The 13,858-nt window shown below is 40.7% G+C and overlaps 3 protein-coding genes across 9 annotated transcripts; 2 read left to right on the top strand and 1 right to left on the bottom strand.

The window, feature by feature from the left end:
• mffa (mitochondrial fission factor a) lies at positions 1–5,506 on the top strand. 6 transcript variants are annotated; one of them, XM_037775437.1, is made up of 8 exons: positions 1–113; positions 1,333–1,550; positions 1,905–2,083; positions 2,195–2,286; positions 3,267–3,431; positions 4,494–4,550; positions 4,780–4,864; positions 4,972–5,506. In XM_037775437.1, exons 2-8 carry the CDS (start codon positions 1,337–1,339, stop codon positions 5,101–5,103), a joined length of 924 nt encoding a protein of 307 aa, XP_037631365.1. In that variant the 5' UTR covers positions 1–113; positions 1,333–1,336; the 3' UTR covers positions 5,104–5,506. The 6 variants fall into 6 exon arrangements, with proteins under 6 accessions (XP_037631365.1, XP_037631367.1, XP_037631366.1 ...); XM_037775439.1 differs by having other exon boundaries at positions 2–113; positions 1,371–1,550; XM_037775438.1 differs by having other exon boundaries at positions 31–226; positions 1,371–1,550.
• A 604-nt stretch (positions 5,507–6,110) lies between these two features.
• dnaaf1 (dynein axonemal assembly factor 1) lies at positions 6,111–8,611 on the bottom strand. Of its 2 annotated transcripts, none has more exons than XM_037775433.1 (3): positions 7,541–8,611; positions 7,213–7,463; positions 6,111–7,122 (listed from the first exon to the last, which is right to left on the bottom strand). In XM_037775433.1, the coding sequence occupies exons 1-3, from the start codon at positions 8,469–8,471 to the stop codon at positions 6,385–6,387; spliced, it is 1,920 nt and encodes a 639-aa protein (XP_037631361.1). In that variant the 5' UTR covers positions 8,472–8,611; the 3' UTR covers positions 6,111–6,384. The 2 variants fall into 2 exon arrangements, with proteins under 2 accessions (XP_037631361.1, XP_037631362.1); XM_037775434.1 differs by having other exon boundaries at positions 6,111–7,142; positions 7,233–7,463.
• Positions 8,612–8,708: 97 nt separating this feature from the next.
• mrpl44 (mitochondrial ribosomal protein L44) lies at positions 8,709–12,113 on the top strand. The gene is made up of 4 exons (XM_037775435.1): positions 8,709–8,924; positions 10,436–10,904; positions 11,051–11,229; positions 11,423–12,113. The coding sequence occupies exons 1-4, from the start codon at positions 8,746–8,748 to the stop codon at positions 11,595–11,597; spliced, it is 1,002 nt and encodes a 333-aa protein (XP_037631363.1). The 5' UTR covers positions 8,709–8,745; the 3' UTR covers positions 11,598–12,113.
• The last annotated feature ends 1,745 nt before the right edge of the window (positions 12,114–13,858 follow it).

The raw sequence follows: 13,858 nt of genomic DNA, 5'->3' as shown, positions 1-13,858 counted from the left end.
CGTCACTTCCTCCCCCTGAGCTTGGCTGCTTCCTGTTTGTAGGACAGACACCGGAAGAAGAAGCAGAGAGGAGGTTCCTCTCGTATCAACGATGTCTGACAGCTACATCTTCTGTAATACTACAACTTAACTCTGCCATTCTGAGTGTATTTAAACGTTTTATTTACTTCTAGATTTTTAACAGATTGTTCTTTGTAAGTAGCTATCAGCAGCAACAAACCAAAAGGTAAGAAACAGAAGCTACCGAAGCTAGCTTGAAATGATGCTAATGTGCTAGCTGTCTCACCTGAACTGACGTTAGCTTCAGGGTCTTGTTGTTTTGTTGTTTTGTTGTTACTTAAATCACAGACAACAGTTTACCAGTTACTGCCAGTGTTGATTAATGGTTTAAAAAGGTGATCAAATAACTACTGTAGCTTCACTAGTAATAGCCCTGATATGCAGCAATGTTGGTATTAGCATTGTTAGCATTAATGTTAAAGTAACTATACTGTATTAGATGGATGGATGGGTAGATAGATAGATAGATAGATAGATAGATAGATAGATAGATGTACTTTATTGATCCCAAATTGGGAAATTCTTGTGTTCAAGCAGCAGGTAATCCAGACAATGCACAGGAACAGTAAATATACATATCAACACTAGAGATAATATCAATAGTAGATAGATAGATAGATAGACAGATAGTAACTTTATTTATCCTAAGGGAAATTCAAGTGTCCAGCATCACAGTTCCATAGTGCAAAAACATGTTAGTAAAAAGGCTGTAAAAAAGTTAGTAGTGCAAAGTACAAAATACAAAAAAATATACAAGACATAAAAAGACAAGGACATGAAGAAAAGTTTTAAAACTGAATATAGTGCAAGGTAACAGCTGTGATACACGACTATTAAAAAAGTGAGTATAGTGCATTATTATCTGTCCTGCAGACAGTATGATGTTATCCTGTAATGCGAGCAGCAGCTGTAGCAGCTCTTATCTCATACAGTCAACATTGTTGCCAGATTAGTTCATGTAACCTCTTTTTTTGTGTGTCTGCACAAGTCCTAAGGCACCAAGTTATCATCATATGATGGTGTCACGAGAAATTATCCATCTCTAGCTCCTGACTAGCTCATCAGCTGCATCAATATTTTCTGAGATACTTAAAGAGATTCTTGTTATGTGATCTAGCTGTTTAGAAAGATGCACAGGTATGCTGCATGACGAGTTTAGCTTGACTGAAAATGAAACTATCGGACACACGAATCTCTCGTGTTGGCATGCCCTTTGTGACCTTTCTGTGGCTATAAGTAGCACTGTGTTGCTGAACAAATAATTTGTCATAGCAAAATGAACGGAGCAGCATTCCCTTCCCCCACGGCAGAGATGGCGGAGATGAACCGTATCCAGTATGAACTGGAGTACACCGAGGGGATCAGCCAGAGGATGCGTATCCCTGAGATGCTCAAAGTGGCTCCTCAAAGTCACGAGGACCTTAATTTTGGATCTCAGGAGGTTCCCCACAGTGTCATAATGCAAGTCCCAGAGAGAATTGTGATTGCAGGTTAGTATGTTGTTTTGTCAATGTAGGGCTGTGGTTTCTGTGCTGTTCAAAGTATTTTGTAACACACAAACTCTGTGCGTCATTGGTGCTTGTCAGCTGACTGTAATATAGCTTTTATGTGGCTTTGTTACAGCCATTGACAGATACTATCTGTCTTATCAGTGGCTCAGGACTCTGTCATGTCAGTTATTTAAGACTTAAAATTAAACAAGTCTTTAGGCACACTGGCATGTTGGGTCACTATACATGTGAAGATTGAAGTCATTCATCCTCAACATTCAAATCACATTACATTGTTTAACTTAAAAGTTACAAATAATGCATGAATCTCTCATTCACACCTTCCTTTGTCAGGAGACAGTAATGACCCCCAGTTCCCCAGACCCAGAGACCTGGACCTAATCCAGTCAACCCCACTAGACACCCTATCACTGAAGACTCCACCCAGAGTCCTCACCCTCAGTGATCGACCCCTGGACTTCCTGGAAGAGGAGGAGCAGCAGCAGCGGGCAGCTCCAGACAGTGAGGAAGTGGTAAGCGATAATGCAATAAATTGTCACTGCATCATTGTCAATCCACTCATTGACTTACACAATTTCCTTACAGTAAACTTGACTAAATCAGTTGTCATCATTTTTTTGTAGTTGCGGCCTCAAGCACGAGTACGGCGGGAGCGTTCAGCCAGTGAGAATGCAGCTGCCCGTCATAACAGTCAGCTGATGCGCAACGATTCTGGGTGAGTATTGATCTGGATATGCCATAATTAGCTTGGCGCCAGCTCCATCTTATCTCCTATATGCATGCACGAGCATCTTCTTTTTGGTTCTGTTTTCTGTGTCCCTTTGTCTTTGTGACGTAGCTGGTTGTCCGTTGTCACTGCCGTTTAGTTGCGAGAATTTTTGCTGCTTTCATTGAGTTGGATGCAGAACTCGGCTGTTTTCGTCGCTGACACTAATTCATTAACACAATGATTTTAAACATCGGATGTACTAATCAGTTTTGATCATTTCCAAATTTTGAAATGTTTAATAATTTCAGGATTACTGGAAAATGATCGAAAATATTGCTATTCAGTGTATAAAACCACTTAAAGACCACACTTGCCTCTCAACAACACTTTAGGAAACAAAAGAAAACACAACAGAAAACCATTTGTGCTGTACATTTTACTGTACTTATTTGAATGTAGGCCTACTTTACACCGCGTGTGCTCTGTAGCTTTATTGTTTCGTTAAAAAAATATAAATAGATATAAATATTAGTTTGGGATTTGGCATTTGCATGTATTAACAATTTTATAATTATGCAACAAAAAACACTTCATGTCCCGATCACCTTCCTCAACACAACTGCATGTGGTATCCTGGTACTATTGATAAGGTCACCACAAAAACAAGACCGTGGTTATCTAATCAAGATTAGAATCATTTGCTTGCCACTGCCTTTAGTTCGCATCTCCGTTTCTGTTTTTTTGTTGGGTGTATTATATGTTAGTAAATCACTATTAGTGGTTTGCAGGTTAAATCTCTTGCTCTTATTGCAACACTACATTTACTTACTTTAACTCGGTTGCAATTTTTTACACAATCAGTAAGTTGAGGATGGTTTCTTTTCCTTATTTCTCTCCCTCTCCTTCCTCCTTCCTTTCTACCCTCTGTTGTCTTTTTCTTCCCTTTTCCTCTGAATTGGCTGCTCTTAATGGTGGCCACTGAGCAGTGCGACCCCGCCCCCCCCAGCCACTGTCCACCCTTGCCCCCCTCTCACCGTGACTGGAGAAGAACACAACCTGTACAGCGCTAGTGGTGTTCTGTCTTTCATCCAGTCCACTACACGTCGGGCCTACCAGCAGGTCCTGGAGGTCTTGGACGAGAATCCTCGCAGGTGACCTCTCGATCATCCGGTCATTTTTTGCTTAAGAAAAAAAACATGGCTTACTAGATATTGGTCAGAGAGGGCAATACTGACAGCATCAGTTGTCTTTACTTCCTCAAAGTCTCATTAAATCTACTTTGATTTCTCCTGTTTTTAGAGGAAGGGGGTGGTGTTTCTTAAATGTTGTTTGGCCCTTAGTTATGTTGGAAGGTTGAGAGTGTTTGTCTCAAACTTTACATGACCAGCTCTAACTGACTATTTGTAACATTCTTGTCCACACATACACGGGTATTTTTGTAAAAAATTACTTTTTCTGTGCATTTTGGCCTTTTCATCCACACCCAAACCTCCTCTGTGAGGCATCACTAATGAGGCAACATATTGTGCAACAGCAGCATAAATACATCCATGAATGGCAGACGTGGCCAAATAAACTGCTAACAGGACCTTTTAAATGTTTATACACAAATGTATAATTACACTTCCACATATTGAGGAACAGAGACGTCAAACTGCGCTACGGAGGTCACTGCTCTTTATCCAATGCAACGCTCCCACGACACAGACCCCGTCACCGGTGTGTGTGTGTGGCCCAACCTGCCCACTGGCCCTAACAGCGCTTCATTGCGTTTCCGTCTGGACAGAGATTTTTTTAAAACCGTGCTTGTGTGGATAAATACTCGTGTACGTATGGACTAGGCCTCAGTAACAATATTAATACAACATATATTAATCAAAATCGGTGGCTTTTTTAAAGAGTTTGGAACTGTATTGAACCTACCTTTAAGTGGAAGTGTTGGTGGGATTTGAACCACTTTAGGCCTTGTCAAAGTTTAGATTTCCTTTTGGAAGAAAGCTAACGATCCCCTTTAGGGACATAATTTAAGAGCACTTAAATTGTTAAATTAGACATTGTAAAAGGCCTAGAAAGATCCAGGACAACACAAAAAGTATAGTTATGCAAAGGACATGCGAGGTGTGTGCATGTATGCAACACTGTGCGATGTGAATGCTGCTCTATCTCTCTTATTTCTCCCTTCTTCCAACCCCTATTTTTCCCCACCTCTGTAGCAAACCATCACTGCGAGGGGGGTCGGCCTCAAGCTCCAACCCCCTGCATGACTCCAGGTAACTCCACCTGGCACTTCACCTTCATCCTGATCCTTTGTCCTTTTCCTCATCCTCTCCTACCATTCATTCTCATATCGGGTCAAGAAATACGATTAAGCCCTGGTAGAAAAAATCGAATAAAATTAGGTTGCTATTGTTTCTCTATTATCTAAAATGTGCTGCGTATATTATACACTCCATTGTGGTTGGATTATGTAAATCTCAAACTGACTGTTCTCTTTTCCAGGTTTGCATTATCAACATATGAAGCCACTCTGGATTCAGGGCCTGATGACATGACTGTGGTTGATGCAACAACGCTTCGACGTCAGGTTAGTTCTTAATAAATACACTATGTCCATCCTGTGCCACGAGAGTTAATCATAAAACCGTTGTGACTGAGAGCCTTTTTTTTTTTATTACTATTATTTATCTATAGCTCATCAAGTTGAACCGGAGACTCCAACATTTGGAAGAGGAGAACAAGGAGCGAGCAAAGCGAGAGATGATCCTGTACTCCGTCACCGTAGCTTTCTGGCTCGTCAACACGTGGGTGTGGTTGCGACGTTAGAGCCGGCCTTTGTTTCTGCCATCCCTTATTCTATGTGTCAAATGTTAGCCTCTCGCTGCACTCAGTCCCTGTGTGAGGAACGCCTTGCTACATGTGTACAAGGTCTGCTGTCCACAGGGCTTCTATTTTGATTTGGTTTATTTAATACATGTACAGTTTTATTTTTTTACTCTTCTTTCACCCTGTCTCATGTTTGGTTTTTATTTCAAATCTTTTTGCTCGATGCTAAGCATGACTTGTTGTAAATATTTGTCCATGTCATCCAGAGATACAGTGAAGCATAGTTTACCAAAATGGAGCTGGAAATGTGGAGAATGTAACATGTTGAATATTTATTAGGGGGAGAGTAATATGTGACTTGACCTGGGAAATGTAAATCACTTTAGTAAAATCATACATACGATGTGTTGTCCTGTGTTTTTATTGATGCATCAGTATAATGTTGCTGTTATGTGAAGAAGGACCATGTCTCTCTCACATTTCCCTGACATAGTTTTCTGTTTTTATTTACACTGGTTATATTGTTTAAGCATAATTTCTGCCTAATGCTAATGGACCATAGAGAGATGTGCCAAGGCTTTTCAAGTCGGGTAGAATCTCATGTCATGTTATCTCTGTTGATCCAGTTCATTTGCTTGGTTCCATGGCTGCAGAAGGCTGTGGTTGCGTGCCAGTTTGTTTCATATGTGGCAACGGGGTGTTGAAATGGGCAGTGGTCGGGATCACGCAGATCCAAAACAAAAACAGATGTTCCCGACCGGAATGGAAATTTCAAAGGAGGACATAATGGCTGCAGCATTTGTTGTGGGAGAAGCCAGTATTTCAATTTAGCGTGTTTCCTTAATCTTTGATGACATATCATGGTCAGTTTATGATTTATTACATTAAATATATTGGTCCTTTTAAAGTTAGTGTGCAATCAGTTAAAAATAATTAAAATCTAGCCATTAACATCAGTGTTATCCTAATATGAAGATATAAAGGAAACCATGAAAGAAACATTTACAGATCATGTACGATTTATTCTGTTTTCACAGTGTTACAATTAACAACCATATAAATAAAATGGCTTTGAAATTCTTAAACAGAAACATGTCAGACAATGAATTACATTTCACAATAAAAACAGCTAAATGTTAATTTTTAAAAATAAAGTTGTGCCCTTGTGAGCTTTTCATGCTCTCACACGAATGGGTCTATTGCCTGCCAGCATTGGGACATACATGTGAGACTGTAGTTGGTCACTTTAATCTGACAAAAATACTCTAAACATTGAAAACATCATTCCAGCTCCTCAATCAGGCAGCGTGGTGGAGAAGAGGTTTGGTTTGCTGGTTCAAAAATGAGTGGCTGAAAGGTATCCCCATCTTCTGGATACACTAATGAAGAATCGTTAGAGACCTCAGTTGATTTGTTGCAGCCGCTCATTAAGAACAATGAATTTCTATCTTGACCAAAGGTAGGGATGCCCTCACTCGGTTTCCCGATAGGTTCCTCCTCATCACTGCCTCCTGATATGACCTCTATTCTAGGCTTGAAAACTTGCTGAGAAGATGAGAACATTGCCGTGAAGTCCGCTGTGTCCACATCCTCCAGATCAGGCAGGTCATCAATACGTAGTGAGCGATGAGGTGGGAGGTGAATGGTTTCCAGCTGGTCTTCATCCTCCAGCTCTGTAACCAGTGGTCCGGGACAATGTGCTGGTACGACATCGCCTGCTTCAGGAGGAGCTGCCCTGACCAGAGAAGGCTGATTCTCACTCATGTTTGCCTGCTCTCTCTCAACTTTGTTACTCATAAACTGCTGGTTTTGTTGTTGTTTGTCCTTTTCTACTTTCTCTGTCTCTAGCATCTTTCCTCCAATACTTTCTTGCTTTTGTGCTGAGTGCTCTGGATTCACCCCCTCTTTCTCCTCTGCGGGCTGCTTTATCTGTGATTCCTCCTGGTCATCTTTCTCTAACTGTGAATCCTCCTGATCATCTTTCTCTAACTGGGATTCCTCCTCATCATCTTTCCCTAACTGGGATTCCTCCTGGTCATCTTTCTCTAACTGTGAATCCTCCTGGTCATCTTTCTCTAACTGTGAATCCTCCTGGTCATCTTTCTCTAACTGTGATTCCTCCTGGTCATCTTTCTCTAACTGCTCCCTCTGGAAGCCTATACCTTGACCTGGCTGCTCTGCTTCTAGATGTTCACAGTTTGCCTGATGCTCATTGGGCCCATGTGTTAATTGGCTCTGCAAGAACTCATCATGGGCATCCAGGCAGTCCTGCACAAAGGTTTGGATCAAATCTCCTTGTGATGAAGTCATAATCTGGGTGTAATTTTCCTCACATGGAGTCTCTGGAGTGGTGGAAGCTCCTGAAATGAGATCATACTGTTTTTAAAAAGCAAATGTACTCTGTGTATGCGCTCTAGGGAAGAAAAAATTAGTTCACCTGTCTCCTGTAGCTCTCGTAGGCGTCGTCTCTCCTCTGCTGCCTTTCGAATCTCCGCCATGGCGTCCAAGCTGTCCTGAATTTTCCTCCTCTCTCTTGTTTCCCATTGCTCCCTCTCTTTACGCTCCCCATTCAGCCCTCCCACCGCCCAGGCCTCTGCACACGCCCTGTCTTTTGGGAACACGGGGCGGTCATCGAGGAAGGTGAGCTGCTTGAGACGCACAATCATGGTCTTCCTGTAGTTTGGGATTTTTCTCACCACCTCATTTCCTATCAGATTTAGCACTCGCAGCTCTGGCATGGCCTCGAGCACCAGGAGGATCTCGGGGTCGTATAACAGATTGTGGGACACGTCCAGCACACTGATGGCCAGACACTGACTCAGATGCTCCACATCCCCCACGGTCTCCAGCTTGTTGTGGGCTATCTGCAGAGTGCTCAGCTCAGGAAGGCAGGAGATGTTCTCTACGGTGTGTACGTAGTTGTTGGACACATTCAGGGTGCAGAGCTTCGTGAGAGGTTCAAGGTTTTCCAGCTTGTAGATGAGGTTCTGCTGAAGGAACAAGCAGCGCAGATCAGTCTGGGCCTCCAGGTTCTCGATGCGTTGAAGCCCATTGCTTTCCAGCCAGAGACACTTCAGTCCCGTGTACTCCTCTAGGTTCTCAATGAAGGATAAACCTTTGAAATGCAGGTACAGTGTGTCATTCAGGTGAGGTGTTATGTAAAGTTTGTTCTCCTTACAGTGGTCTTTCAGGAACTTCTTGGTCATTCGTGGCCATGAATGCAGCTTTTTCTCATTGTTTTCTTGAGGTCCATCCTTTATCGTGGCGTCAACTTCATCTTTGATGGAAGAAGTTATTTCTGCATCTCCACTTGCCTTTTGAGTCACCACTTTATCTCGCACCGTTTCCTGGACTTCAGGAGCAGACATCACCACAAAAATATATCAAACTAACAAGCAGGAGAACTAGAAATAATCTATACTTATTTTTTGTGTATGTATTGTAATAATTAGTGATGTTTCCTCCCGTAAATTTCACTCAGCAGTCCTCTCCGTCCGCTAGTTTATGTTTGTTTCCATGGTAACGCTCCAGTCGTTACCTTTAGGAACGGAACGGTCTGGCAGGCCCGGATGTTGTTTCTTGTTCCGCGTCGGGCAGTTTAAGCTGCTACACTCTTGCTGCTGTCAGTAGCTAGCAGGCAACATGGCGTCCGGGTTCCTGCTGAGTCGTGGTGCGATGATAACATTAGGAATTCACTGTCAGCGTGTTGGCAGAAACGTGTCGCTGTCGCAGGTCAGAGAGAAGAAGCGGTGGATGAAAGCCTACACTCACCTCATGGCGAAGAAGCTAAAGCTGGAAGGAGCTCCAGCACCGAAACCACGGTGAGGCTGACACCAGAGATCAGCAGAGAGCATCTCAAGGCCACTCATGAGTCTGTGTGGCTTCATTCATCTCACACACATTGAGTAGGCTTGATGTATACAATAGTATAATTACATTACACACATTGTCAGCGACCTTTACTATCAAAAGAGACATTTTAGTAAAAATAAAAAATAAAAAATCTGTCTGGAGCTGCAAAACATGTGATCATTGTGATGAAGGTAACACAGTTTATAGTCTAAGTATGTAGTATATAAGGCTAATGCAGTGAGGGCCAAAGAGACAATGTACTATGGAGTATTAGGGTCACACTGAGGGAATAAAAATCGGAGATTTACAGAATAAAGTCACAACTTTACGAGAAAAAAGGAAAGTAACTCGTAAAATTACTACTTTATAATATTGACTTTATTCTCACAATACTATGAATTTTTTCTCTTAAACATGACTTTATTCTCATAATATTACAACTTTTTTTCTCATAAACTTGTGACTTTATTCTCATATTTCAACTTTTTGTCTCATGAACTTTTGACTTTTTTCTTGTTATATTATGACTTTATTCCAAACTGGGTCTTACATGCTTGGGACATTTTTTTTTTACTTCTGACTGGTGCTCTAAGTATGTGTTAAAACTGACAGACATTCTTACTTACTGTACATTAGGGTTAAAGGGGAACTACGCCCATTTTCAGAATTCATACATGTGATTCCTATGGTCTATGACAGTCCAAAAATATTAGTAAACACGAACAACTCTCTCCCAAATCCAAAAACTAGAGTGCTAAAACTCAAATTTGAAATGCAATAGGGTATAATACGTGGAACTGCTCCACCCCGTTGTACCATAGACCTACAACAATGATAAATTAAAATTAAAATGTAAACAAAAAACAGTTATTAATTTCCATTTTTAAAAATCCACAGGGAGCCCCTGAAGAGGAGCTAAAGAGCTGCATGTGGCTCCGGAGGTTGCAGACCCCTGTCGTAGGGTATAAAGTCTGGAGCTGCTCCAATGACAATGAATAAGAGACTGATTTTGTGACCCACAGAATGTTTGTTTTCTTTTTTTATACCCAAATGAGCTTTATTCTATTGTATTGTTGTCATTTGTGAAACAGAAAATGTACCCATACACTCCCCTGGGTGCTCTCATCTATAACATCTTTCCAAATTCATTGTCTGTGGAGCAGTTCCACGTATTATACGCTATTACATTTCAAATTTGAGTTTTAGCACTCTAATTTTTGGATTTGGGAGAGAGTTGTTCGTGTTTACTAATATTTTTGGACTGTCATAGACCATAGGAATTACATGTATGAATTCTGAAAATGGGCGTAGTTCCCCTTTAACTCTAGTGTACAGGAAGTAAGAATGTCTGTCAGTTTTAACACGTACTTAGAGCACTAGTCAGAAGTAAAAAAACATTTTTCCCAAGCATGTAAGACCCAGTTTGGAATATTTTTGTAGACAGGACTCGGAGTTAACTCCATGTTTGACTTTCTTTCAGCTCTCAACAGCCTCAATGGAATTTCCATGCTGAGGTTCAGGCTTTCAGCACCCGCCTTCACGAAAACTTCTCCCTGGAGGTACTGAAAACAGCCTTCATCAATCCCTGTTACCTGCGGGCCGAGCAAGAGAGGAGACAGAGTTTAGGCGTGGACTCTGAGGCCACCGCTCTTGCTCTGAAAGATAACATTCAGCTGTGTGAAAAGGGAGTGGGTTTCACTAAAAGCGTCCTAACCGACTGGTGCAGGGCCAGCTTCCCGAGCCTGCCGAGTGAGGGGGTGGAGAGTGTCGTAGGGAACCTCACGAGTTCAGCGGTTGTGGCCTATGTAGCGAGAAATCTCGGTGTTGAAGACCTAACCATGAGTGCAGAGTGTCCTGTTCCTGATGATGTGCTTCATTCTACATTCATGGCGGTAGTTGGTGCTCTACAGGAGAGCAGCGGAGCAGAGCAAACTGGATTGTTTCTCAGGGTAAGAGGCTTGCCGCATAGAGTATTTTGGGTACTCAATAATTAGTTTAAAGGAAATATCATTCGTCTATCTTAAGGCTCTTGAGTTGGCTCCATTGTTTGTGCAGTAGTATGACATTTTTTCTTTTTCTTCTCCCCTCTCCGTAGGATTTCTTGGGCACTCAGCTGATAGGGAAGGACCTGTTTGATATGTGGACAGTTGTCAACCCCATGGGACTATTGGTGGAGGAGCTTACTAAGAGGAACGTTCCACTGCCAGAGCCTCGCCTTATCAGGTCTGCTGGAGCCAGTACCGTCCTGCCACTATACTTTGTCGGCTTGTACAGGTATGTGATTTACTGTCAAAAAAAAATATTTAAGAGCTGACGTACTAAAAAATCAAGTTACATTACAAGTTACACCGTTGAAGTTTGAGTGAGATGCAGATAATTCATAATAGACTTAATGGTTGAAAGTGTTTTGTGTATAACCTGCCTAGTATACTTATTTTTTGGGATTTGTTTACGTGTGTTGAATCAGTGACAAGAAGCTCCTGGCTCAGGGTCCAGGAGAGACACTCGCAGCAGCCGAGGAAGAGGCAGCTCGTGTGGCCCTCCGGAAACTCTACGGCTACACTGAGAACCACAGACCCCTCGACTTCTCTCCACTACAGCAGCATCAGCAGCCATTAGTACAATCCGTCAGCAGTAATTAATTAAGTAACAACTCTTATGCTGCAGCTGAACGTAATTTAAAGGCAGTGTAGTTGGACAGGAAAGTGGCATGAATCTACTTAAGAGATAATTTGAGATATAGTACATCTCATTCATGGATAACAGAGTTGCTTCGGATTGTAGGGAGAAAGTTAAGGCAAATAAGGTCACCATCCACCTTATGAAATATTAGTCCAACAGTGCACTAAACAGGATTGTTGCTGTTGGGTATGTAAATGTCAGTTCCACCACACAAAGGAGAACAAAATAAACCTTATTCTCCACATAAAAAGTGTGACGTATGGTGTAAGATCCAGGTTTCCACTGTATCAGACAGAAATCGAAGCGTCCCAGAGCTTACCTTGGATAATAACCAATATGTTCAGCAGTCCGTAGCACATAATAGCCCTGATATCTGGTTGTCCTTGTAAATAAATACAATTGCCATTTGGTTTACTTGGTATTCTGTTATAATATGTGGTTCATCTGTAATAAAAAGTAATATGTATACACCATGACTTTGTTCATGTGCATTTTTTGGATCATGACTGTTGCACATTATTGTGTATGCTCTTATGAAAGATGAATGTATGTGGATATAAACTTGATATCTAGATTTTTTTTTCCCAATATTTGGTACATTACTTTCATCTGTAGGTTATTGCTTAAGGATTTGAAGTATTTCCATTTGATTTTTGTAAATAAGTCATGTGTTTAAGAGTCTAATGGCAAGTATATTTTCAAACATGTACATGGAGGAGATTAGTCCATGGAAATTGTTCATAATCTCTGCAGAGGACTAACACGTTCAGCTCTCATTCTTTTAGGCATAAGAAAAAATTGTACTGTAATGAATGAATGAATGAAAGACTTTATTTCGAACATAAAAATAAATAAAAATAGATACAAAATAATAACAAACAAGTAATAGAGTCCGAAAAGGAGTAGATAGAAGTTAAACTTATATTTCCTTACACCTTTCTCACTCCTCCTCTAATAACTCATATATCATTGAATTATAATATAATATAATATATAAACTATCCCAGATTTATTTAATCTAATAATAATAATAATTTTCTTTATTAACAAATTCAATTTCTTTTTACATGGTTTCACCTACATTGCGTGTTTTATTTTGTGGTATTTTCTGAAATTAAAATGTCGCATTACATCAAAACTTAAGCATTATAAACACACCACCCTAACCTAGACCTGCGCCTCATAGTGCTGCAGTGACGATACTGATCCGCGTGGTGACGCTGTTGCGTTAAACAAAGACGAGTAACGGTCTGTGCACTGTCATGACTACTATCAAAGATCTCTTTTAACAGACAAGATAGTTCATGTCCTTTTCTAACCGTCGGACTCCACCCTGGGGAAGTCCTCTGTCGAGTCAACTCCTGTGCTCTCCATTTATAGTCATGTTTTTTCATATAACTTCATGATTTGATAACTACAGATAAAATAATATACAGTAACTGGTAACAGCAAAAATACTAATACAATTTCGTCATCGACCATCCATACCATTATTGACACAGTACACCTGAATTGAATGGACTGAAATGCTGTACAATATTCTGCCTTCCACTGTGTAATTGTCTGAAATATAGAATATATATATAATATTTTTATGAGAGCTACAAGTTATTTTTACATGGTCATGGAGCATATATACTGTATATTTGTATTCTGGGGGTGTCGTTCCTATGCAGAGGGTAGTTTAGTTTATTTATTGACTACACTGAGGGCGCTTTATGTTTTAATAATTTATTTATTTATTGTGTTGAGTTGAATGTGCCACTTATTTTGTACTGTAATTACCTTGTGCCTTTTCTACCTTTTTTCTTTTCTTAAAGCTGACTCGGTGTAAACTGCTCAGAACTCAATGTACTTAAGTGCAAATGGCAAATAAAACTCTTGAATCTTGAATCGATGCCGATCAAAAATGGGTACTTTGCAGTACATGCACGACATCAGAGCAACATTATTGTAGTCCACTACGTAGTAATGACTGTTCCTTATATAATATAAGTGGCTTAACAAACCGTCTCTTAATAGTAGAGCGGATAGTGGAAAAATCATGCAAATAGTGATACAAGTACCAAAATGCTTGCAGATAAGGGATTCAGGAACAGAGTTCAACAAGTTATAAAAAGCTACTTTCAGAACAATGACAATGGAGAAGTGACACCGGTTGTACTATGGGAAGCAGCAAAAGCAATGATGCGTGGAGAAATAATATAATTCGCAACCTGGA

The sequence above is a fragment of the Sebastes umbrosus genome, chromosome 7 (genome assembly GCF_015220745.1).
Source record: "Sebastes umbrosus isolate fSebUmb1 chromosome 7, fSebUmb1.pri, whole genome shotgun sequence".
Taxonomy (NCBI): domain Eukaryota; kingdom Metazoa; phylum Chordata; class Actinopteri; order Perciformes; family Sebastidae; genus Sebastes; species Sebastes umbrosus.
Note: the sequence above shows the minus strand (reverse complement) of the source record. Positions and strands in the feature narration are given on the sequence as shown.

Excerpts from the sequence above, each read along its gene's own strand:
- mrpl44 (XM_037775435.1), top strand. The coding sequence starts at position 8,746 with ATGGCGTCCGGGTTCCTGCTGAGTCGTGGTGCGATGATAACATTAGGA. Across the intron at positions 10,905-11,050 it reads AAACTGGATTGTTTCTCAGG|GATTTCTTGGGCACTCAGCT; the intron begins GTAAGAGGCTTG and ends CCCTCTCCGTAG. Across the intron at positions 11,230-11,422 it reads TACTTTGTCGGCTTGTACAG|TGACAAGAAGCTCCTGGCTC; the intron begins GTATGTGATTTA and ends GTGTTGAATCAG.
- mffa (XM_037775437.1), top strand. The coding sequence starts at position 1,337 with ATGAACGGAGCAGCATTCCCTTCCCCCACGGCAGAGATGGCGGAGATG. Across the intron at positions 1,551-1,904 it reads AGAGAGAATTGTGATTGCAG|GAGACAGTAATGACCCCCAG; the intron begins GTTAGTATGTTG and ends TTCCTTTGTCAG. Across the intron at positions 4,865-4,971 it reads CAACAACGCTTCGACGTCAG|CTCATCAAGTTGAACCGGAG; the intron begins GTTAGTTCTTAA and ends ATTTATCTATAG.
- dnaaf1 (XM_037775433.1), bottom strand. The coding sequence starts at position 8,471 with ATGTCTGCTCCTGAAGTCCAGGAAACGGTGCGAGATAAAGTGGTGACT. Across the intron at positions 7,464-7,540 it reads ACGAGAGCTACAGGAGACAG|GAGCTTCCACCACTCCAGAG; the intron begins GTGAACTAATTT and ends ATCTCATTTCAG. Across the intron at positions 7,123-7,212 it reads ATGACCAGGAGGAATCACAG|TTAGGGAAAGATGATGAGGA; the intron begins TTAGAGAAAGAT and ends GAGGAATCCCAG.